Source organism: Clinocottus analis, unplaced genomic scaffold, assembly GCF_023055335.1.
Source record: "Clinocottus analis isolate CAN_PGR_092001 unplaced genomic scaffold, fCliAna1.0.p SCAF_21, whole genome shotgun sequence".
NCBI classification, from domain to species: Eukaryota; Metazoa; Chordata; class Actinopteri; order Perciformes; family Cottidae; genus Clinocottus; species Clinocottus analis.
Window position 1 is genome coordinate 7,717,527 of NW_027175943.1, and position 24,677 is coordinate 7,742,203.

A 24,677-nucleotide genomic window follows, 5' to 3' on the forward strand; every position below is an offset into this window, starting at 1 on the left:
CATTTGGTGGTTGCAGACAAACTGTGTGTATATTTTCTCACCAGTGATTAGTGTCTGTACTTGGCCTTATTTGTTGTCTCTTTTCTCTCCATATTCTGATATCATAATCAGTGGGAATATGATGATTCAACCGAACATGTGAGTAGCTAAACTTGACAGACTTCGAATCTTGTTTCCCCCTGCTGTCATCCTCTGCATGAATGGCATGTGGCTTTTGTGCACTTGGAGTTCAAGACCTCAAGCATTTTAAGCATTTTAGCTTGAGCGTCCTTTCAGCTTCGTAAGATGTTTAGACAACAGCAGATGGAATCCTTGACTCACACTAGTACTGACCTTAAAGGTTTGAAGTCTTTTGCTGTTTACTGACAAAGCTATTCTGCAACATATGAAAGAAACATACTCTTTTGCCAAGAAATGCACTGATCACAGCTGATCAAGACTATTTCTTTCCCCGGAAGCATGCCCCAATGTTAAGTACAGCTGAGAGAATGTGTCTGTTGTGTTTTGCTCCTTGCTTCTATTTGCAAATCAGCAAGTGAGTTTCCGGCAACTTAAGTGTTGAATCTTTACAGGAAATGATCATCACAGAGCTGCAGGCTGAGACCACATATTCAGTTACTGTGGGAGCCTATACAACAAAGGGCGACGGTGCACGCAGCAAGCCCAAACTGATCACCACCACTGGCGCAGGTACTGTAACCGTGACCGCTAACGAATCTCCTGTGGTTCAGTGCTATGCATTTTCATCTAAAACTGCAGTTCTCCTCTGAAAAGCTGTGAAACTGAAGGCAATAAGGGGGAAAAGAGTGAGGCAGATATTCTTGTCATCGAGCGTGTGTAGTGTGAATGCAGCTAATTGCTCCCTCATTTCGTGCAATAACTCTTCCCCACTGGCGTGACATGGCACCGCTGAAGGCATTTTCAAAATAATGAAAAATGTAGTGAGTGAGAAAAGCAAGAGGCCCAAGTTCACCTCTTTTGACAGTGTTGTACCACAGTAAAATGACTTACAAAGCACAGATAGATGAACTGATAATGAATGCCTGTCTACTACAAATATGATAAAAAAGAAACATAGTTTCCCATATTTATAACTATTTGTCCTTTTCTCCACTGGTACCATCTTAGTTCCTGATAAACCTCGGCTAATGGTCAGTACAACCAACATGGGCACCGCTCTCCTGCAGTGGCATCCCCCAGCATTAACCCATGGTCCCCTGCAAGGCTACCGCCTCCGTTTTGGCCGCAAAGACGTGGATCCGCTGACTGTCATTGAGTTCCCCGAGCGAGAGAACCACTACACTACCAAAGAAATCCATAAGGGAGCATCATACACTTTCCGTCTTTCCGCGCGCAACAAGGTGGGCTTTGGTGAAGAGACAGTCAAAGAAGTCACCACTAATGAGGATGTCCCGAGCGGCTACCCTCAGAGCATTACAGCAGAGGGTGCCACCACCTCCACCATTCAGGTTAGCTGGCAACCTGTTCTGCTGGCAGAGCGAAACGGCCAAATAGTGAAATACGCTCTGCAGTACAAGGACATCAACAGCCCGCGCAGTCCCTCAGAACTCTTCATCACCGCCCCGGAATCGACAGTCATCCTGGATGGCCTTAAGGCAGATACCACTTATGATATTAAAATGTGTGCCTTCACCAGCAAGGGCTCTGGTTCCTATAGCCCCAGTGTCCAATTCAGGACACAGCCTTTGGATCAAGGTAGGACCAGTCCCTGAACCTTTTTTAAGCTCTTTCCCTTTTAAAATCAACCTTTCCCTGCGCAGCCCTTTCCAACTACAGCAGCTTCCTCTGGAAGCATCAAATGGCAGGAGTTCAAAAAGTATGGAATCAACCACAGGACTTTGGTGTTAGCATATTTTCCAACCGTTAGTCTTCCTAATCTAAGAATGATTTAAAAAACACTCATGGAGTAAGTATGTGTGTCTGTTTTTTGTTCTGTCGGTCAAGCAAGGCTCAGTCATTAATGTATGGGTTGGTGTTGGTAAGAAGGTAAGAGGACAGTGTTGAGTTCAGTGTAGTACTGCCTGGTTTTGAGGAAAAGACACTCAGGTAAGCACTGGTGTGGGACCAGCAGTGTAGATATATTAAAACAAGATGTCCTGTGTCTAAATCACCTGCTCCCCCTTTCTTTTAGCAGTGTTTGCAAAAAACTTTCATGTGAGAGCTGCCATGAAGACATCCGTGTTGCTGACCTGGGAAATCCCAGACACCTACAACCCAGCTCAGCCTTTCACTGTGAGCACTGCCGAGATAAATACATGTCCATTGACATACCCTACACAATGATTCCGTTAACATCCGAAAACAAGAGCTCACATGTAACATTAACTCACTGGCATACAGATCCTTTACGACAATGGGCAGAGTGTGGAAGTGGATGGGAAGCTAACACAGAAGCTAATCACGGGTCTTCAACCTGAGACGCAGTACTCCTTCCTCCTGACCAATCGTGGCAACAGTGCTGGCGGGCTGCAGCATCGCGTGTCCACCATGACGGCCCCGGACATTCTCCGCACCAAACCCTACCTGGCTGGCAAGACCAACTCAGACGGAATGGTAACTGTGGACCTACCAACAGTGCAGACGGCCGAGAGAGTAAGGTGAGTCGAGACGAGTAACCCGAATGGAAAATATGTACTGAAAATGTGTACTTGATTCTGACTATCAAGACTTGGTCACTTTCCTACTTGTAATGCACAACATGTCTCTTTTTTAGGATACGTGACTTCATCACTATTGTGCAGTGGAGCTTTTCTGTCCATTGCTGAAGTCTGTATTACTGCTTAGTATTTCTTATTGATACATAATGAAACAAAATAAAGTAAATGACTTGATAGCTGACCTTGTCAGGGGGAATTCTTCCAAAACAAAGTCATTGATATGCATCCCTACATTTCAGTGTATTATCCACTTCACCTCAGTGATTACACACTGAAACAGCCTGACTCGTGTAAGCACACTCCTCTAAGCCCTATGAAGTCTCTTATAGCCTTTCAACAAAGCCCAGGGCTGTCAAAAGGCCAAGCAGCACATCCGATTGTAGAATGATGCTTCAAACCCATCTTGGGTTTTTTGATCTTGCTGGATGCACTTGGCACAGCGCCTCTCATGCCAGAGCTTAAGCTAATTAGTTTCCCATTAGCCTGCCACGCTGCCTTCCTGGCTAACGCTAGCAAGTGCAGTGCCCAACCAGGAAGCCCAGAAAACTCTGGCAGAGGCTGTTATCTCTTCGGCCACCCTGATGAAGGGATGAAAATCCCTCTAATTCTGTATCTTTTCTTTGTTCGCTGAGGTCTCCTAATTAGCCCACGGGGGGGCTCCATGAGGTGCAACTGCATTGCCCGACTTCTATGAACATGCTCAAATTAAATTAAAAAGAGGGAAATGGCCCCAATCAATAGAAAGAGACTGTCTTACATTTCTAAGGGCATAATTATGCATATGTTTAATCAGTTTCCGGTAAGCAGACTAACCTTCTAACGCAGGTGGACACGGTGGACACTGGGCAAGGCTGTATTGTTGCTGCCATAAGGTTAACCATAAGGTTGACCATCCCATCTTTTGATATGTGGCAGTGATCTCTGACCTACATTTTGAACATGTTTCTTTCCAGGGGGTATTACATTGTGGTTGTGCCTCTGAAGAAGCAACGCACCGGCAAGTTTTTCAAACCCTGGGACAATCCCGATGAGATGAATTTGGAGGAGGTAACTTTTGAACTTGATTATATTGACAAAAGTATAAGAAAATATGTAGAAATATGACATTCTATCAGCCAGTTATTGTTCACGGCTTCTTAATCAGGCCGATATAGCAATGTGCACACATCACACGTTTCTTTTCTCAAAACTGGAAAGGCCGTTGAGGCCGTTAAGAGGCCAGGAGGAACAGGAGATGAGTCTCGCTGATTGACACAAATAGCTGCAGAGAGCACTGTTCATATGGAAATGAGAACATGAAGTAGCCATCAAGTGCACTGCTCAACCCCCATCCCCTCCTCTTTGTGTCTGTGGTAATTACCTGAAGAGCTGCATCAGGCCCTATGTCCCTTCTCATTCCATGCAAAGCTTGGCTACTGCCTATGCAACACTTGGCAACTCTGTGCATTGCAGGTATGATTTAATATGAAAGCATATGAAGCTTTTACCAGTTGTGATTGCATTGAAGCTTTCCTTTTCATGCATATATGTCAAACATTGCAAGCTAATGGTTGGAGACATTCAGTGCAGCATATACTGCAGTCTCTGTCCTAGAAATGTGTAGAAATGGAAACTTAAAAAAAGTGTATCCTCCTCGGGTCACAGAAATTGAAATTCTGGGAAGCATTTTTATTTGTGAATAAAATCCTCTAGCAAATTATAACTTATTTTGAAACTGTGGATTTTTAAATATTTATTTCTTTGGTATAAACATCACAAATGTATCACGTGTCTAGGGGGGCTAAAAGAAAGAGAGAAAAAACACACCATGTCTCATCTGGCATTGGCTTTACTGCTCAGGCCTACAGGCCCGTGTCTGTAGCCTTGACCGATTGCCCAAAAGTCGCCCCTCTGTCAGAATTTATTTGTTTGTCAATATTGGCACTCACCTTTTCACAACTTTTCCCAAGGGCAGCTAGATTTAGCCCTGTTGACAGGAGAGATGATTGAAGACATTATCGGGCAGCACCAACAGCCCGGCAGCCAAAACAGAGCACACACGAGAACGCACACACTCTAATGTGAATGACAGCCGCACAGAGCGCGCACACACATACACACACACACACACACACACAAGTCAGAGATATGAAATCAGACACCCAAACAACTATCGGTGCTTGATTAGCATAATTATGATCCACGCTTTGAGTAAAGTCAGATAGAACAGACTTGTATGAAGGGCACACATGTGTTTCTTGCATTAATAGTAGTATTGTCATTGGCTGAAGGAGCATTGCTGTATCTTTTGGGGTTACATTAGGTAAAATATCCTCACTTTACACATATTTCATTCAGATTGATAAAAAAATAAGTTGGAAAAAAATCTTTTGTTTTTTTATGGTTTGAAGCTGCTGGATAATCCTCATCTGTTTCATATGATGGGGATTCACATATCTCTTAATCTCACAATCTTTCGTAGTCAAAAATACAGATGAAGTAATTAATTGATCTTTTCTGTAATGTTCTGCCTGTTGCAATCAGCATTGTCGTCTCGGCAATCAGAGAGCCGTCGAAATGGAACAATTTGCTGTGTGGTGAAATGGCTCCTTTTGTGTTATCAATTCTCTGCCTCTTAATCCTAGCTGCTGAAGGAGATAAACCAAACTAGCAGGGGCCTTCGGTTCCAGAGGCAGGTAGAACCCAAAGCCTACATCGCTGCCTACTTCAAAGTCCTGCCCAACGATTTCAACCTGGGAGACGGCAAGACCTACAGGGGCTTCGAAAACAAGCAACTCCAGAACGGACAGGAGTACATTTTCTTTGTGCTTGCTGTTATGGAAATGTCTGAAAATGTAAGATTGCTTTCTTAAACATTTTTTATTTCAAATTCATCCATGTATGCCTCATATTTTAGTCGAGTTCAACTTCAGATATGAAATTGTCCGCCTTTGGGACATCCCGTGCCGGTGATCCCGTGGTCTTCTTGCTCGGAACTGTGCATCTTAACGTAGGGTCGGCGTTTGCCTCTGGTTAGATGTGTTACTCTGAGTCTTTGTGATGCTTTGACTTCAAAACTTAGAGCTGCAGCTGGCCTAAGACGCTGACCCTTGCTGCTTTAGGGAGAGAAACCCCTTAAGACCTAAGCTGATCGTAAGGATACCTTGATAACAGAGCTCCTCTTTAATTGCGTCCTACGTGCGGTCCGCCTTATCGCGGCTGCTGCAGCGAGTGTGTATTAGCGCATGTGCCTTTCTGGACTGAAGACCCGAAAGCTGCATGATTAGGCTGCTGCAGGCGTGATGAAGGATATGATGGGCAGCAGGGTCTATAGTGCTGCCTCGCGCTCTCTTTCCGCTAACCCTGGATTCAGGTAGAGCAAAGTGATAATGGCAAATGGAGGAAAAGCGCCAATTTGCTCACTGAAGCATATATTTTCTTCCCACTAGACCTTTCTTTTAATCTCCTCGTAGAATGTGAAATAGTTCAATCAAGGCTCCTGTAAAATAGAGATATTGAAGATAATTTTGATTGGTCAAGCTGCAGCTTAGCAGAAATTACACAGCAAAACTTTGAATTGGCTTTTAATTTGTATTGTTGGTCATGCTGTCTTTGTCAGAGTCTTGTTAGATATGCTCTGTAGAGAGGGTAAATTAATTGAAGTCGTGCAGTAGTGCTTTGAATATCTTGAGCTTCGGATCCACTATATCGCCCAGCAGTTCTAGATTTGATGAAACATTGGTGAGAAACTATATTTCAAACACTACCAGGCACAAGTGGAAGGATGGGGTCCAGTACGTAGAAAGCAGCATATGACGGTTGGTCAGGAAAAATACATAACACAGGTTTTATGATTATGACTTGTCTTTCCCTGGCTCAGATCATGTATGCCACAAGCCCCTACTCAGACCCGGTTGTGTCAGCCGATATCGACCCCCAGCCGATCATCGATGAGGAGGAAGGCCTTATCTGGGTGGTGGGCCCTGTGCTAGCGGTTGTCTTCATCATATGCATCGTCATTGCCATCCTCCTCTACAAAAGGTGAGAATATCAACTGATTATCGGCATACAGAAACAAAAAACACAAAAAAATGAAATTATAATAACTGTTCCCACGAAGTGAAACAAATGCTCAACTATATGAACACTTAACGTAAATGCTACTTAAAGTATACATTGTCCACTCTTAATGTACGTATAGCCACTCCATACAATATTTAATATCCACATCGTCAATCCACGACAACATGTAAATCTTCAATCAGGACATTAAATGGAAAAGCTATTGTCGGACTATCCATGACCCCCACTCTCAGCCACACACACACACACACACACACATGAGTCAATCCACACATACAGCTCCCCAAACTGTGGCGCCATCAAATGCAGACGCACCGCAATTCTTCACACATGCGTGTTGACTGAACATTAATCAGACATACACAAATGCGGTAGTGCTTTTTCACACCAAATCAAAACAGCTTTTTTTGGGGTCTGAAACCTCCCCAGTGGTAGCGAGACCTCGCGCTGTCACTGCTCATCAGTCGAGCGTAAGATGGGGAAGGCGTTGACTATCTGCTGCATGTCACTGCATGTGTCTGCAGCTTGAGAGAGGCCCTGGAGCCCGGGCGAGCATCCCAGCAACCCTTCCCCCGCTCCCCTTTTAACGATGACCCATTCCACGAGGGAGACTAGCTCTTGATCCCGACTCTGACCTCATGACACCCTCCTGCTTGGCCAGGACACACACAAGCGCATATATGACACGTGTGCATCCACACACTGACTTTTGTCCGTCCTTTACTCTTTCGTCTCTTCTCACCTTTTACATAAGGCATATTTCCCGCAGTGTTCAAATGTCCAGTCCTAAGCAGAATTTCACAGTAGTCCTCAAGAAGTAATTTTGTGCGGTTAAGATTAGCAAGTGACGAGTCAGCACACTGTAATCAGTAACAGCGCCAATACTGAAGACCAGAAAAATACATCAATAGCAGTGTAATGTAAGAGGTTTACGCGTACAGCTTTATTCTCTTGCACCATATTGTCCTTGGATTTCATTTAAATCAAGTTTTGGTTTGGATAAGGTGACTTGAAAGTGAACAAAGAACGTGTGTGCACGAGTTTCAGGTAGAGTTTTCTACTTGCGGCACGTAGATTTACACATCGATTACCAAGACACGGTCACTGCCACGTTAGAGAACTTTGGGCGCATAACCAGGAGATATTGCTCATGTCAAGATCAATTTTTATGTGACAGAATGCTCCTGTTGTGCAAAACAAAAGGCCAACAACCATGTTGTGTCAAGCTCTGGGAAAGCACATGGGAATAACAATATGCAGCTTCACAAGAGAGAAACATAAATCAGATCCATTCGTGCAGCTCCACATAAAATAAGTGAAGCCAAGTCATGTCTGCTACCAAACCGATTTTTAAAAAGCGGTAACGTGAATTCATTAAAAATGATGCTCTCGCATGTTGTTCACATTCATAATAGTGCATGCATCAATCTCCAAGATGCATAATTCTTGATCTCAATAAATCTCCCAGTGCAGAAAAAAGAAAGACACAGCAATTAGGAGTCAAGAGATGACTTTTATGCTCGAACAAGAAGCAATCAGCTGAAACTGCTTGAAATAGCAGAGATACAATGTTCAAGTCTTGGATGCACCTGGGAAACTGTAGTATTGGAAACAAAGAGCCCCGAGTGCATAATTGGGCATACATTCTCAAGTGAAGCATCACTAATCTTGCACGCAAAGGAAAAATTGGGATATGATTGGTATCGTTTGTCTCTTATAAAGTCATTCACTTAATCTAAAGAAACTAGAATTCTCCTTTATTTAAAGCCAACAGTCTTTCCACCTAATGTTGTGTCGATATTTCTTTCCTTGCTGACCAATGGAGCAGCAAACCAGACAGGTAAGAGTGAGACAAGTAGAGAAAAACTAACTCCCTTAAACCCCTTTGCTCCCGAGACTGTACATATTAAACACAAACACAGGAAGTTGATGTCGTTCCTAAAATCATGCTATGTGCTGAATCAGCATGGCCATATGTGAATCCCATCTTATGTACTGTGGCAGGGAATTACTGAAAATGACTTTCCCTACTGTTATTAAACTGTAAATGCAACATGTATTAAATATCCACCACATTCCCTTTCTATTGTACATATGTTGTAACGACAAAATGTTATCCATGTCAGTGACAGTTTTTAATTTTCTGTCTATTCCTATGAATGAACAAACCCCATTGCTTCCTGTGAGATTGCATCTTGTGTCGGAGGTGACAATGTACTGCACTGAATATACATGGTTGAGAAATTCTTTACAAATATGATTTTTGTTTCAAATTACTGAAAAAATCACCTAAAATAAAAGGGAGAGGAACACATAACACTACTACACAATCTAATCAAATACCCCTTTATGAAATGTACATCTGTTAAGTGTGCAACCTTTTCTGTTGCTCATGTTACTAAAAATAAGGTAACTGAACCAATTTACAGTATAATGCAATCTCAAGACCACCCCTTAATATGGCTTCACATTTTCTACACAGTTGAATTGACATGTGCATTAAAACGTGAACATTAGGTTTCACTTACGGCATAATTTATGGTCAAGGGCTATTGTATTGTATTGAAGTGTTGCTGTTATTTAGTCCACCCCCTGTATGTTCTGCAGGCCTGTCACCTCCTCAATTACATATCTTCCCGCTGTATTTATTGGACCACAAGGCAAGCCTGGAGGGTATAGAGCAGAAGTTTTGAGCGCCCAACAAAAATAAAACATTACAATCTGCTGTTTGTTTTGCAGAAAAAGAGCAGAATCCGAAGCTAGGAAAGGCAGTCTACCCAACAGCAAGGAAATGCCGCTGCACAATCCCACTGACCCGGTGGAGCTACGCCGCCTCAACTTCCAAACGCCTGGTACGTATTCCAAATGACATCATTCACTGTAGATGTAAAACTGAATATGCATTGTGAAGAGGGATGCCATTGGAACAGATTGCTCGCTTAAAGTCATATACATAGTCCTAATGAATCCTTCTTCGTTTGTAACCATTGCTGACATTGAAACCGTATAAGGTGACGTCCTAAAAAAGTACCCATCATCTCAACAGTGCTATTGGCACGACACAAGTGAGCAGTTTGCCGGTACACAGTGGACAGGTGCTTAGACAAGGCACAAAGGGTCAAAACTGACAGTTTGGCCCCAAGAGACTCTTCTCAGTGGAAAATGAGGAGGCAGAAATGCAAGCTTGACAGTTTCGTGGCAGCTGTCGTTTTCCTCTGCACCTGGGTTATCCAGGTCATCAAGACTTGTTCTGCTTAGTCAGAATAGCGTAGCCCTGCTAGGATGGGTTCCTGCTGCTAGGACACGAGAGGCGGCATTGTGAAAGTTGAGGGAAATAAAAAATGTGTCATGGATCTGTGCCGTCTCGTATGGAAGCCGAGAAAGTAGTGGCAAGCTGTAAACTCTAGCTATCCTTCGCTGTGACCTCTAGTGCTGAGGTGAGTGGTGGTCAGTGGTAATGCTTTGAATCAGCCATGTGGGCTTTTTTTATTTATTTTTTGCCTGGAGAAACAATGGGAGTCACAGTCCATTTATCACCTGGAGAGGATGGATGCATCTTTGCCCCCGTCCTGAGCAGGAGAGACAGACTAAACTGCCGTTTGAGTTCCTCTGGCACCGACTGGTTTAGGGACAGGTGTTCAGAGACTGCCAATAACGTTGTATTATGAAAGCCATATTTTGCAGGTCAGCTGGTATGAGAGGAGGATGAATTATCCCTGCAGGCTCAATTTTGAAAGAAAGATTTAGCATATTTATGCAAGCTCTTCAATGATGTTAGGACCATTACTGGCTGTTTCATCCTGGCAGAGAGGTATTTTTCCTTTTGGCTCAGAGTGATCTCAACCATCCTCCAACTATTTCACTCACCTCTCAAGCCATAATCCCCCCCCCCCCCCCCCTCCTCGCCTCCCTCCCAACTGCCTATCTGAGAGCTGGTATCTTGGCTCTCTCGCTGCTCGAAAAGGACCCACATTTTTTTCCGTCCACGTGACCACTTTCTCTCAAGTCCTGAAGCACTTCCACATTAGACCACCTCTCTCCCCTACTCTCGCTACGCTTTCTTCCACCTCTTTTCCCCTCAATGGACATTTTCCTCTTAAGGATGCTTGATGTTTGAGTGATAGCGTGTTGGAAATGGTACTTTCATTGTCCCCCAGTGGTGGAAATGGATTTTGAGGAGCGAACTGCAATAGAAACCCCCTTTGCCGTCTTTCAGAGAGACGTGAGAGTGGGTGGGAAAAAGAGGCACAGCTACCATTAGCTAATGCCCACTTGTGCCAGCAACCAAAATGAAATGAGAGAGAGAGAGAGAGAGAGAGAGAGAGAGAGAGAGAGAGAGAGAGAGAGAGAGAGAGAGAGAGAGAGAGACACTGTCATGTAACTGTAGTGTCACCTGAATACTCAAGTTAAATATCTTTGACCACAGACTGGACTGTGAAAGCATGCACACAAAGTTGTCTTTACATCGATCGGTATTGTTCAAACACGACACTTTTGATTGTTTTCTCAAAGTCTTAAATATGCTGATGACACACCTCGACAACCACCCATATTTGACAATGTCAAAGTCAAGTGAACTTAACTGCCGACTGAAGTAGTATATCACCACGTCAGCATTCTTAGGTTAAAATGAATGTCAAAAACGATCCCATGGTGGATCTCTTTCCATGAAGTACGCATGGTGCATCAGCCAAGCTTTGAGCATGATGACTTGTTTGTTACTAATACATGTCCCATTAAGAATACACATCATTCAGCTACTTGTCACATTTCAATTTCTACCTTCTGAGAAAAAAATAGTCCATCACATTGCCAATGACATATGCAATGTATTTAATTACACCGCCGTTTCCTCCACAGGTTCAGGTGCGTCCAGTCACCCCAGTAACCTCCATTTGTCAAGTTAGTTGTTCTCGATTATGCACTTGACATGATTTTTTTTTAGCTTTAATTCCTTTTCTTTTTTTTCTGCATAGTCTTGTATTTCCATCCCACTCTAATACATCTGGTGGTAATGCAATGTCATCACAGGAGGCGGAGTTTGAAATGACATGTCATCACTCAAAGCAAACATCAACATCTGGCCTAACAATTTGAATGTTTTTTCATTCTTTTTTTTTTCCTTTTGCGTTGTTTCTTTGTGTTTGTGTCTTACTGTCACGCTAACTATCCACCGCAGCTTTCCGTGTGAATAACGTTTCTCCTCTCTCAATAGGGAGAGTCCCAGTGGGGCAAGTGTGCTCGATGACCTCTCATTAGCTTCTGTGTCCATATTCTCTTTACGAGCATGGCCACTGCTTTGAGTGAACAAACTATCCTAACCAGAACCACTTTTCCATTCCCCCTGTTAAACACATATGCTGCTTATCTAATGATTCGCTGTTGGCTTGTGCTTGGGCGATGCCATCTTACAAGACGAGTGACTGACATTCAGTCCATCTAATTGACAGGCATGGCTAGCCACCCTCCAATCCCAATTATGGACCTAGCAGATCATCTGGAGCGCCTGAAAGCCAACGACAACCTCAAGTTTTCACAAGAATATGAGGTAGGTGTCAGTCAAGTTCCAATGCTGATTCAGCATTCAATGGTTATGAATACCTTAGCAAGAGTGTTGCAGCATAAAGGCAACAATAAAACATACTTTCTAAACATGGAGCACACTCTCTAAACTTGAGATGCAAAACCTGGAGTTTGAGTTGAAAGATGTGTCACCGCCGGATTGCTTCACCAGTTTACGACCTAATTTTAAGACAATAAAAATCTGAATAATCTGCAGACGAGAGAGCCAGTGGGTGCAGTGATTGCATTTTGAACTGTTTACCAGCACTGAAATAAAGCCTGCTCGGCCGTGATTGGTCGTTACCACACAGACTGCAAATGCGAACCAGAACACTTTCAAAACCCAAATCTTAGCCTGTTGCCTACCAATTTGGTATATTAATGCAGAATAGTATAAAGATTATACACATGGTACCATACACCAGTCAACAACTGGTGGATGATCGGCCCAACAGGGCGATTAGAATGTTCTTTTTTAAGAAAAAGCTTCACCAGAGACCTAAAATCAGTCAGTATGCCCTATTCACAGCATGCATTTTTGTACATGTCAAAGCAGGAAACACACAGGTGTAATTAATAACTTTAATAATGGTTGCACTCCATTTTCAAGTCCACAGCCCCGCTATTGTTCCTGCTGGCTCACTGAGCCCTGTGAGTGGAAAGTACATCATTATTAATATTATTATTAGTACCTGTGCTTTTCCTGCGAGTTAAAAATGTCTGCTGTGAAAAAACTCAATATTACTGTCATAGTCACAACATACCAACACAATCTACACAAAGAAAACACATGAATACTCTAATTTGTACTATTTCATCTTTTTGCAATAATATTAGCAACCATTTAAAGTAACAGGTCTAAAAGCCAAGGGAAGCACTACACCTCACAATACGAACGTGTTGTAGATATAAAGGTCTTTAGCCAAATAAGGGATCTAGTGCTTTACTGCTATGCTGATGGGAGTGACTAGAGCGGACGTTACAAAGGCTACAGTTTAGTAACACCTGTCCAGCCAGTGAAGCATATCTACACTTTAAGTGAAGTTTCATTCTACAATGTATGGCCGCTATCAGAATAAAAAAGCATAATGGAACAAAGGTGATAGTTACATTTATATATCCTGCGATTAGACCTTCAAACGCAAAAGTCTTTCAGATTTAAGTGCCCTCAAAACGCTGTGGGCAGCAGTCAGACAATGTAAGTGTTTCCTTCATATTGCCTTTGTGTTGTATGAACTAACGGAGCCTGAAACGCTTAGTGAGCAAGAGGTCCTTTCAGGGGCATTTTGTGAGATGGGAACGATGCTCATCCTTTCTCTGCCCGTTTCCCTCTGTGGGTCCTGCAACAGTTCCAAAATCTATGAGGTCACCCAATGGGTGGCTGCCAAGCTGCCCAATCATTACTGCAGCTTAAGTACATTGAATTCCAATTTCATAGAGCTTATTCGAGAGCAGTGGAAAGCAATTTTGCAAGCACAATGAAATAAAGATTTTTATGATGAGCAATGTTGCAGCCCACTGTTTCAACATATTTTGAAAAAATATAAGGCTTAGCCAAGGGTTTGTCCCCCGCATATGGCTGCTTTAAGTGATTTCTGCAGATGAAGATATTGGTGCTGCAATGTGTTATTGTATTCACATTGAGCTCATGTGCTCTTAAATACCTTCTAATGCATTTGCTTCCATGGTCATAGTCGAATAAAGTTTGCCATCATTAAAATGAAGAATTAAGCTTTTCTTTATGATTTTATTATTCCCATAAATTACAATAAAGAAGTCATACAAGTATGATAATTATGATGATTATAAGCAAGGTCAGTGTACAAAAATGGCCTCTATTTGCAATGTGTCCTATTACACTTGGGTTTCTACTTTCAGTGGAGATTAACTCATAAAAGCAGGTTGCAGTCATTAAAAGCACAAGCACAATATTTTCCCTGTAATGCGAGATGGAATGTCGTCTTTCACGCCATTGTATTTTCTCTTTGTGATATTATATTTTATGGCTCATTTATCGGTGATGAGGGAGCATTGTCAATCTCTGCTTCACACAGCTGAAAGGGGGCTTGGATGGCAAATTCTGTCGAACTGGTCTCAAGTGTGGTATTCGAGTATGTGCCATAAAGTCCTACGACTCGAATGAGGAAAGCTGATGAGACACAAGATTTTCCTTTGTGACCAATTTGTAATGTTTCTTTTTTGTAAATCTAATCATTAATATGTCACAATTATGTTATGCCAAAGACAACAAATTGATTACATTGCTCTGAAAACTATCTGCTTTCAGTCAAATTACAAACCACGAAATGCTCTCCTCCACCTTCAACGTTAGCCTTGCAGAACCAAAAATGTCAACTAAGATGTATGTGTCTGTTGACACACCCTTTTCTACAAGACAAAGGCCAGAAGAGGTTTTACTTGAATTAACTGGAAGAGAGTAAAAGTCTGGGGAAGAAAATCAGCTTTCAGTCAGAGAACAATAACCATATTTGGACTGAATAACCTTGAATACATGAGGTCACAACTTCCTTTAAGAGCCTCCAGGTTTATGTTGTAGAAAGAAGAGACTCGCTGGTTACCAGTGTGGTATGCCTCGCCTTAACCGTACACTATGCCATTTTATTTTCCCTGGTAAATGCTGTGTGCATTAGTCCTCTTCACTAATAGCACCAATACTATGCTTAAAATAACCAGTCTTATATGTTGTTTGGCCTTGATGGGAAACATTCATTTCAGGGTAAACTATAGATGAAGCAATACTTTACAATCGTATTTTACAATCTTAGGAATTGGACAAGTAGTTCTACTTTTAAATGTTGCTATTTTATATGATATATATATATATATATATATATATATATATATATATATATATATATATATATATATATATATTAAGCCACTGTAACAAATATGTTCTTCTCCTTCACAGTCCATCGACCCTGGTCAGCAGTTCACGTGGGAACACTCTAACCTGGAGGTCAACAAACCAAAGAACAGATATGCCAACGTGATTGCCTACGACCACTCCAGAGTCTTGCTCTCTGCTATTGATGGTACGCCGCCCACCAGCATCTTCGCTTCCAACTACAGTATTCAGTCTATAGTCACAACTCTGCACAACTCTATCTTTTAGACCTGAGGAGCGCAACCACGCTGTACTTTTAAACTATATTTCCACACAAGCACGGCAGACTATTTTTCCTTTCATGCCTCAGGTGCTTGCAAAGAAAGTCAGGGCTTTAGAAAGTGGATATTTTCACTTTTAATGCTGAGGCAAAAACTCAAGTCAGATTAAACAATCACCTATAGTGAAGGATTCAAGTTTACTTTATCTATTTTTCTGACTTCATAGCAGGTGTGTCTTTTACATTTACATTTTGTCTAAAGCCATGGCCTTGAAACGAGACCAGTGAGTACACTGGACGATAGACATCTTAGCACCTTATAACTTATTTATTCTCATTTTAATTTGCAACACACATCACGTCACATGTTTGTATACAATATATGACGTATTTGTGGGTACAAACATGTATTATCTGGCAAGAAAACTGCTGAAAACTCACGGCAATGCCCTAAATAAAGTGCGTACATTGGTAGGAGTCGTGAGTAGCATTACATGAGGATGTTGTGGCAGAAATTCACTTGAGCCATCACAAACCTGGTTTGAAACAGCCCAGTAAGTGTTTGGCACATTAAAGAAGTGTTGCGCTGTACAGTACAGCGTCTGAAGATTTTGAAACGGCGAGTTAAGTGCTGGCTCTTTCAGCACTTTCTTGGATTAAACACAATTGCACATACACACACGGCTATTAATTAACCATTTCTATTGAGCTGCTCCCATGGAGGGCAAAGGGAAATAAACAAAGAAGTAAATGGCTATTGTGACAAAAAACAGATAGATAAAGGCTCAAAGAGCCCTTTTTGCAGTCTCTCAGAAACCATACAGCTGAGTGTTGATGGAACTCCATTAGCCAGGCGTTTAAACACATCTGCACGACCATATTGGAGCCTTTGTGGTTGCAGCAAGTGAGCAGTTCTCAGCCAGCGGGACAAGAGGGACTTCCTCTTTTCCTTCTGAGGCTTAAAGCCTTTTGGCAAGCAATGCGCCTATTGTTTACTTTGATTGAGTTATTTGAATAAAAGGGGATTGGGGATTTGACATCAGAATTTGAAGACAGCTACTTTGAGAATGTATTGATGTGGGGATGGATCAGCAGAATCTTTGGAACACAGGCACAGCGATGCACAAGTACATTTATGCACTTTGTCGTGACGTTACTGAATTTGCTCTATTTTTGACCTTTGCCAAGATGCCTGGCCAGACAAAACATGCGCTTGGCTGAACTAAACATGTTCTCAAAGTTAAAACCTTCATTTGCCAAATTCATACAGTTTCTGAATTCAATTAGTTTGTATCAGTATTTGTGAGCGTGTTCTTTTTGGAACATTAAATTGATTAAAATCAAATGTATGCAGTTTTTTTTCATAACTATCTGTTCTGAGGTAAGACAATGTGGTAATCTGACAAAGTGAGTGGACATCTGCTCGCACAATGTCTGAACATCAACTGCTTCATCATCATTATGAACATTACCCTAAAATCTGTTTCCTTAAAGATTCTTTTGCGTTCCTATAAAAAGGGTACGAAACAACGCTGGAGCAATGTTTACTTCACAATAAGCATATTGACTGAGAGAATGGTTGCATTTATACAAATCCTGAGTGACAGAAAGCACAAAGGCAAAAGCCATTTGCAAATGTGCATTAAACAACTCGCCTCGTTCTCATTAATCCACAGTAATGTCTCCTTTTGCTTCTTCTTTTCAAATTGAAAACGCACTGGGCTTAATTGCATTTATCCCTTGTCCATCATGGAAATGTGCTTCCGCCTGGCTGTTTGGACAACTTCAACAGCAAAAGCGAGGGCGGGGAGGGGGGGTTGAAAAAAATAATGTGGGCTGGTCTTTGAATGTGTTCATATTCCATTTTCCTTTCCTTTTTTTCTCCTGTTGAATAAGTTACCTGAGAGAAAACGGAGTTTGGGGGGGAGAGGGGGTGCAGTTGGAGAGTGGGGGATTCTCTGATACGTGGCGTCCATGCAGATGAGACTTATCTTGGTAGACCATGTGTGCACGAAGCCCCTAAACTGCCAGTCCTGAAGCATTGACTAGCTGTCAGCTCCGTCTCTTCCGCCTGGATTGGAAAAGGCTGCTGTGCCTTTCATTTAATATAAGCAAAGGGAAGGAGGAGTGAGAAAGGGAGGGGGAAATTGTTTTGCTCGTTTTTTCTTGGTTTGTTTTTCTCCATGTGATGTGATGGACTTTTACAGCCCAAGCTTTATCTATAAGTCAGTTGCAGATATGGAATAGGAACACAAACACTGCCGATTTAAAGGCCTTGTTGATAGCAAATACAAATCCTAAGACAGACTGCAACACCGGTGCCAAATGTTAGTGTTTTATGCTATTTTTCGATTTAATACTTACACAAGACGGCTTAACTGAATTCATTTTTGGAAACGCCGAGGAAATGCGGCGTCATCTGAACCGTATGTGGGGGGGAATCGGACATTGCCTCAAATAATTGCAGCATCAATCAAGACGGAGACCAAATTGGGAAGCGACACAAGACGCTATTTTGTGACATTTATCATTTTCTCTCCCTTGTGTTAAACCGCAAAAGTTTACCGTTGTATTTGAGAGGTTGCCTTTTCCAATTCTAACCATCTACATGTTCTGTTTTTAGGTATCCCTGGAAGTGACTACATCAACTCCAACTACATTGATGGCTATAGGAAGCAGAACGCCTACATTGCCACGCAAGGGTCCCTGCCAGAGACATTTGGTGAATTCTGGAGGATGATCTGGGAGCAGAGGAGCGCGATCGTCGTCATGATGACCAAACTGGAGGAGAGGTCCAGGGTAAGAGACACAAACACAGGCAAAGCCATATTTACTCTGAGGTGCTCGATATGTCTCAACTATTCAAATGAAATGATGGGGTGGAACATTTGTGGTGGTATGCTTTGGAACGTATAAGCCCAGCTCGTAAAAAACACCCGATGATTTACAAGTCCCGAGCAAACAAGTTATTTCATAGAAGACCTGCAGATTTAATTCTTTCTTCACCCTGTCTAAGTGACAAATTGAAGTCCCTGTCCTCTTGTTTAATCTGTAAAGTGTGTTGTACCAACCCGACCCCTAAGGTCGTCCGGGACGGATCCACTTTCTGTTCCAAGAGTGAGAACTAAACGTGGAGAAGCAGCATTCAGCTTTTCTGCAGGTCTGCTGAGACCCTCACCTCCTCTAAATCCAGATTGAAGACTTTTTTCTTTTTTTTAAAATTAATTTCTGCATCTCACTACTGCATTTTATTTCTTTAACTGCACTGCAACTTTGATTCTATTTCTTGCATTTTGACTGCTTTTTTTTTTTAATGAATGTTCTTAATTGTTTTTGCATCCTGTTTTCTTCTGCATTTTGTTTTGATTCTTTTAACGGTTTTATGTGAAGCACATACATTTGCCTTGGCTTATACTTTGCGCCTCCACTCTCCCAAGATGCCTCCGTATTAATTCTCCAGGCAAAGCCAAGTTCCATGCTGTTATTCACTGATATGCTCAGTCCTTTTTCTACAAAGAACTCTTTGTTGTTGTTTAGTTTAGATTGATTAGTGACATGGGTCCATTCATTAGTGGAGCACTGCTGAAAGCACTGGATTACAATCTGTGATAAAAAAGACTCCAACACTGAAAAGCTACATTGCCCAGCTGTGTGCATTCACGACTCCTTTGAGGGTGACGTGGTCAGCCCTTTCTCTGAAACATCTTACAATGTTTGACTGAGCACATGAAAGCTTGCACCGACTCCATAAGCTACTGACCTTCACACTCGTATGCCTTTGCTAAGAGCCTGGTAAAGTGTTAACGACGGGGTGGACCCACGGAGTCCTATTTGTACAATCTGCAAAGCAAATCAGCTCCTCTGTCTCATTGTTTCTATCGTAGCTGCTGTAAAATGCACACTTCTTCAATTAAATTTGCTCTATACTGTCAGGTGTCAGTTTGACTCCGTAGATGCTTTCTGATATCACAGTGCTTCTTGCCTCTGCTGTAAAGGCTTCCTGCAAGACATCCCCTACTCGGATCTGTTCTGTCCCATTATGTTGTTGGACATTTGTAGTGCATAATGTCATTTTGTTGCTGCCAACCGCTGCTGTCTTTCACATAAGTCATATCATTCTCTGGTGAGCACTCAAGCTGTATTTGTATGTTGCACATATCTAAAGCTTGAGTATTCGCAAGTAAATGCGTTTATGAATGATTTCACTCCTCAGAGTGTGACAATCCCTCCATTGCTGCTGGTGTCGGGGATATAACAACTGCTGAGGAAATTAAATACATGGATAGTGCACTTTTTTACGTATTTTAAAATATACCAATGATGCAACTGATGTCCAGCTGTCACACCATCCGACAATCACCTAGCACCAGCATTTGTTAAGCATGAATTAATTTAAATTGTGTTGAACAAACGGCCATTACCACATCAGTTTAATGGACAATATGAAGAATAACAAGTGAATTGGAGCCGAGTTATTTCCTCCCCATCACCTATAGGGCTTCCATTCCTCAGCTAAGCAGTAATGCTATAATGGAACAGTTTTTTTATTGGCCGTAAACCAGGAAACAAAGCTGTGCACTCAAATGGCAATAAAGCTGAGCCGGTGATATGATTGGAAAGTGTGGTTCATTTTATAATTATGGAGTACAGCAGGGCAATTAATAACGCCTTCGGCTCCACACAAATATTTCAGGCCCTTTAATTGATTACTCAAGAAGGATTGAGGGGAATTTGGAAATATATTTTACCGTGACTTGACTTTGTGTAATACTGTGAATGTGAAGCTGAACAATTTTTTAAAAGAGCATTTATACTTAATAAATGTACCTCAAATAAATAAATGTTAATATCCATACCATGTTGCTCTCCATTGCAGGTTAAATGTGACCAATACTGGCCAACAAGAGGGACAGAGACGTACGGCCTCATCCAAGTGACACTTCTAGACACAGTCGAGCTGGCCACATACTGTGTCAGGACATTTGCACTTTTTAAAGTAAGAAGCATTTGGATTTTCTGGCCCTGCGGACCCCACAGCATCTTTTAAATCCTTGATGTGAGATGTTTTGGCCACTAACCTTTCTCTACCTCTACAATTCAGAATGGCTCCAGTGAAAAGAGAGAGGTGAGGCAGTTCCAGTTCACGGCCTGGCCGGACCACGGGGTACCCGAGCACCCTACTCCGTTCCTGGCCTTCCTGAGACGGGTGAAAGCGTGCAATCCTCCGGACGCGGGGCCGATGGCGGTACACTGCAGGTAAGAAACAACATGGTGTCACAGGAACATCCTGAGGCATGAAATTGATTTGTTCTTTCCATTTGCTGTAATGAATATATGAATACATATGACGAAATGTTTTTTAGTTTTTTTTACCCGTGTCATTTGTGTAGTGATAAGAGATTTTTTTGTGTAATGAATCAGACATGAACCAGAAGGACAAATGTAAGCTATAAGTAGAATATTTGATGTTGAGTAAACTCTGGCCCAAACAAATCAGCCTACCAGCTTTTACAGAAGGCACTTAAATGAAAAGGGTGTTTTCAACATCACAGCGCAAAGAGTACCGGTGTCATTGCCCTCGGCAAACTCAAACATCTCCTCCCACTCACTGACACACAAACACACGCAGACCTGTTGTGTTCCTCGCTACACCACTAACATGTCGCACATCAGCGGCCCACAAGTCCTCGGCTTATCCCCTGGGTTATTGCATCCGAAACAAATAACTTTAACACCAACTTCGCTTCCCTTAGCGACATAAGCGGCCGCACTTTCAACAGAGAGTCAGAGGGATATAACAGAGACTTCTGGCTCCTTTCAACTCAGCAAGTCATCAGAGGCTCAGCACAGAGGAAGCGAGTGACTGAAGGGGGAGAAAAAGACAGTAAAAACAGCCACAGTGAGTGTAATAGATACAAACTTGTGACAGAAAGTGACAAAAAAGGAAGGGGGATTACTGAAGAATTAGAATTACCACATGCTGTAGTTAATTAGAACTAGTTGCCGAATCACTTCAAATTGAAAATCCTGACTTTCTACAATGAAGCAGAATGCAGGAATTAATGTCAGCAGATGGGAGTTTTTAATTCCTCTGGCTCCCTATCAGATAGTCGTTTCCCAGCTCTAAATCCTTACAGAGGCTTTTCTTCACTTCATGTTCGACCACAATTTTTAAAAAGAGACATCTTTTTTTATGTTTTATCTGCATACTTGCAAAATAATGTTTGGAGTGTTTTGTGGTAATGCAGAGATATATTGTCGATAAAGATATTTAGTCTTGTAGAAGCTGAAGCTGTTTATGCACATACAAATAGGCCTATGATTAACAGCATGGTACAGTTGCTTAAATAGTTGATTAATTAGTTGGTGCACATTTGCATCTCGCCATGTACTGTGGGTTCTTATGCAAAGACCATAAAGAGCTCAAATGTGTTTGTTTGACTGGCGGTGTATAACGTTACAGTCACAACTTCAACAAAATAAAGCACACTGTTCCTATTTTGGTAAAACGCTAATTAGAACCATGTTAATTTATCAAAACTGTCATATCCTAAATAACAGAGATCCTTATATAATCACTCAGTCATTCCATCTGCACTCCACACAAATAAGAATTTATAGTCAGTAAAATTGAGTAAATCAGACTATAATCTCAACCATGAACTCAAACAACTGGTCGATATATTCACAATTATATTCACATATCTGTAAGCGAATGATTTCAGGAAAATTAATTGTCCTAGAAAAAGAAAATCAGAGCGTTTCGTGTTGCACATGCCCAACATTCTACAATAAATATGGATTTAGTGCATCATTCCAGCACAGGAGTATTTCACGATAATAAATGAGTGTGTTTACAATGCTTGTGGAGCACTTCTCACAAGGTTAAATTCCAGTTTGTCTTTTCAAATCTGCCCCCAGACACATTATATGTTTCCTGGGTTGCTTGTTCCTGCTGCTTTCACTAACCCACAGGTCAGGGACTGTTTTGCTGTTGTAGCTAAAGGGCTATCCAAGCGATGTGAGGTGATGGTTAAAATGTCATGATTGAATGCCATGGAGAGCATTGGCCTCTCCCAGTGCCGCTAAAGGGAAACTTTTGAGGAAACAACCGACAGTCTCTGTATAACTGCGGAAGCCAGCACATATGTAGAAAGTAGTCGACTTACCTAACGATTAAGGTATGTTAGCTGCGAGTGACTAATACAAATATCGAGATTGCCAGCCAAAATGGAAAGTGGGTAAGTGAGTGTAAGTAAACACACTGACAGGCAGCAAACAGACTGGAACAAGCTGAAGGGTCATTTGAGAAGTTTTTATGGACTTTTCACTGTGAATTGCTTGCATTGGCTACTGGTGCACTGGCTACCAGGAAACCGGGAGGTTAAGTATCATGGGCCTACAAAACATCCGTGTTGGAAAAATTAAACACAGCCATAGAGCTGCTTGACACGCTCTCCCAGGCCATCAAACAAAAGTATTGGTTCTAATACAGTGAAGGAAAAGGACTACTCAAAAGTCTTTCTGCAAGTCTCCACCTGGCTGTCCTAATGGAATAGTCGCGTGCGAGGGGAAGAGTCTCATTGTTGTTGGCGCGTCACGATGGACGATAATCAGCAGTTAGTTGAAAAAGCCTGTTTGAAAGAACTCCATTTTTGTATCTCCAAGTTGGAAATGAGTGCCTTTTTTTATTTACTTTTCACATTTTGGAAAGTAATCAAGGACTAAAATTGTGATTGACTCCATTAACAGCAATGAGGTGATCTTGGTAAATTTGACTAACTGTGTGCGCCTTCAATAGGCAGTGGAGGGAAATGGTGACATGTTAGCTGACGGCAAGAGATTTGGTAACAATACATATGTAATTACTTCCACTGCTGCTCATGCTTTATCTTCTCGGGACTCATTGCAGCTGTATTTTAAACTACACTCTCTCTCTCCCGTTCCCTAAACTCCAGGAAAGCATATTAGTCTGACACTTAATGTGTGTCGACGTCCAAAGCAGCTGGTCTTGACTGGCTGAAAAGGCAGTGTCAGGTCATTAGTGCAGTCAGTCCGCCAGCTCCCCTTCAACTGCCAAATGTAGCGACGGCTTTCTGCACCGACACACAGACACACACCATCACGTGTTGAGAAAGGAATATCGCATGTGTTCCCAGCATTTACGGGTCTTGCATTACAGAATAAAAGAGAGCTCAATATGTGTTCCTGCTGTCAAGTCTTTTAGAAAACTAACCACACAACTCCAAGGTAACTGGTGGCATCTCTCCCTGCATGGCACAACTCCACCTTCTCTCTCGACGACCCCCCATTCCTCATCTTCCTCTGTCCCCGTCTCTCTAGCTCAACGCTGTCACTCTGTCACTTACTCTCTCGCAGGTCATCACTCTCCCACGTTCAGGTCCGCACTGTAAAATGTTTTCAGATTGGAAACAGCTGGGGTAGAGGGAGAAATCTCTCCTAGTTTCTGCATCTCTTGCCCAAGGGCTGAGGTGTACTCAGACCTGGAAGTGATTCATTCTTCAAATATCCCTGAGATACTTTCACATTTCTTAACAGCCTGATTCTTCGACTCACACGCCGGTTTCCTAATCGCCCTCGAGGTTTGAAGAGTTTTGTAACAACACAAAACAAAGTTCACTCTCGTTCAGCCAAAGTCAGCCATTTTGAAAGTGATCATCAGATCATTTGTGAAAGCCAATGACTCCCATACGTGTCTTTATTCCATTCGCAGCACAGTTCCAGTGCAGCATGGCACATTAACCAGACTTGGCCCCCAGGGACTAACTTTACTCCCTCTTGAGTTTTCCTTCTTAACTCTTCCTCCGTTTCGCAGCGCAAATGGAAAACAAATGCTCCATCAGAAGGAGGAGGCACGAGAGCATGGCTCACACCTCGTAGGCATGTCAGCTTAATGGATTGAATAACCTATTTACTTTAGGAGATCCGAGTGCAAGGTACTGTCTCGTCAGTGGGAGGGGAGTTAACGAACAAGATTTAACACCACCCTGTCGCCCTGCGGTAAATAAATTGTCATCAGAAAACATCCTCTTTGCTGAGGCATGAGATATTAAAACATGTAATATGCAGGGGTGAGCACTTTTAAACTGTCAACCGACTGCGTCGGGGGGCGACATCTTTAAGAAGAGGTCAAAGGGAAAGAGTAAAACAGGCTTCCTCTATGTAGGAGTGCTTTGTTCACTTTTCTACACACTAATGTAACAACGTGCCAATGTGAATCTTAATG

General features: G+C 42.2%; 1 protein-coding gene across 42 annotated transcripts in view; it reads left to right on the top strand.

Moving 5' to 3' along the window:
• Window positions 1–24,677, top strand: part of LOC137791982 (receptor-type tyrosine-protein phosphatase delta-like) — a 332,202-nt gene that overhangs the window by 299,740 nt on the left and 7,785 nt on the right. For 16 of the 42 annotated variants that reach the window (XM_068587243.1, XM_068587249.1, XM_068587242.1 and 13 more), the window contains 16 exons: window positions 112–138; window positions 573–690; window positions 1,129–1,716; window positions 2,153–2,253; window positions 2,362–2,618; window positions 3,632–3,725; window positions 5,303–5,512; window positions 6,538–6,698; window positions 8,569–8,580; window positions 9,480–9,592; window positions 11,601–11,642; window positions 12,191–12,288; window positions 15,235–15,358; window positions 18,054–18,229; window positions 20,307–20,426; window positions 20,532–20,686. In XM_068587243.1, the coding sequence (XP_068443344.1) occupies window positions 112–138; window positions 573–690; window positions 1,129–1,716; window positions 2,153–2,253; window positions 2,362–2,618; window positions 3,632–3,725; window positions 5,303–5,512; window positions 6,538–6,698; window positions 8,569–8,580; window positions 9,480–9,592; window positions 11,601–11,642; window positions 12,191–12,288; window positions 15,235–15,358; window positions 18,054–18,229; window positions 20,307–20,426; window positions 20,532–20,686 (2,396 nt within the window). The remainder of the gene's footprint in view (window positions 1–111; window positions 139–572; window positions 691–1,128; window positions 1,717–2,152; window positions 2,254–2,361; window positions 2,619–3,631; window positions 3,726–5,302; window positions 5,513–6,537; window positions 6,699–8,568; window positions 8,581–9,479; window positions 9,593–11,600; window positions 11,643–12,190; window positions 12,289–15,234; window positions 15,359–18,053; window positions 18,230–20,306; window positions 20,427–20,531; window positions 20,687–24,677) is intronic. The other 26 variants (XM_068587259.1, XM_068587274.1, XM_068587273.1 and 23 more) reach the window with 10 other exon arrangements.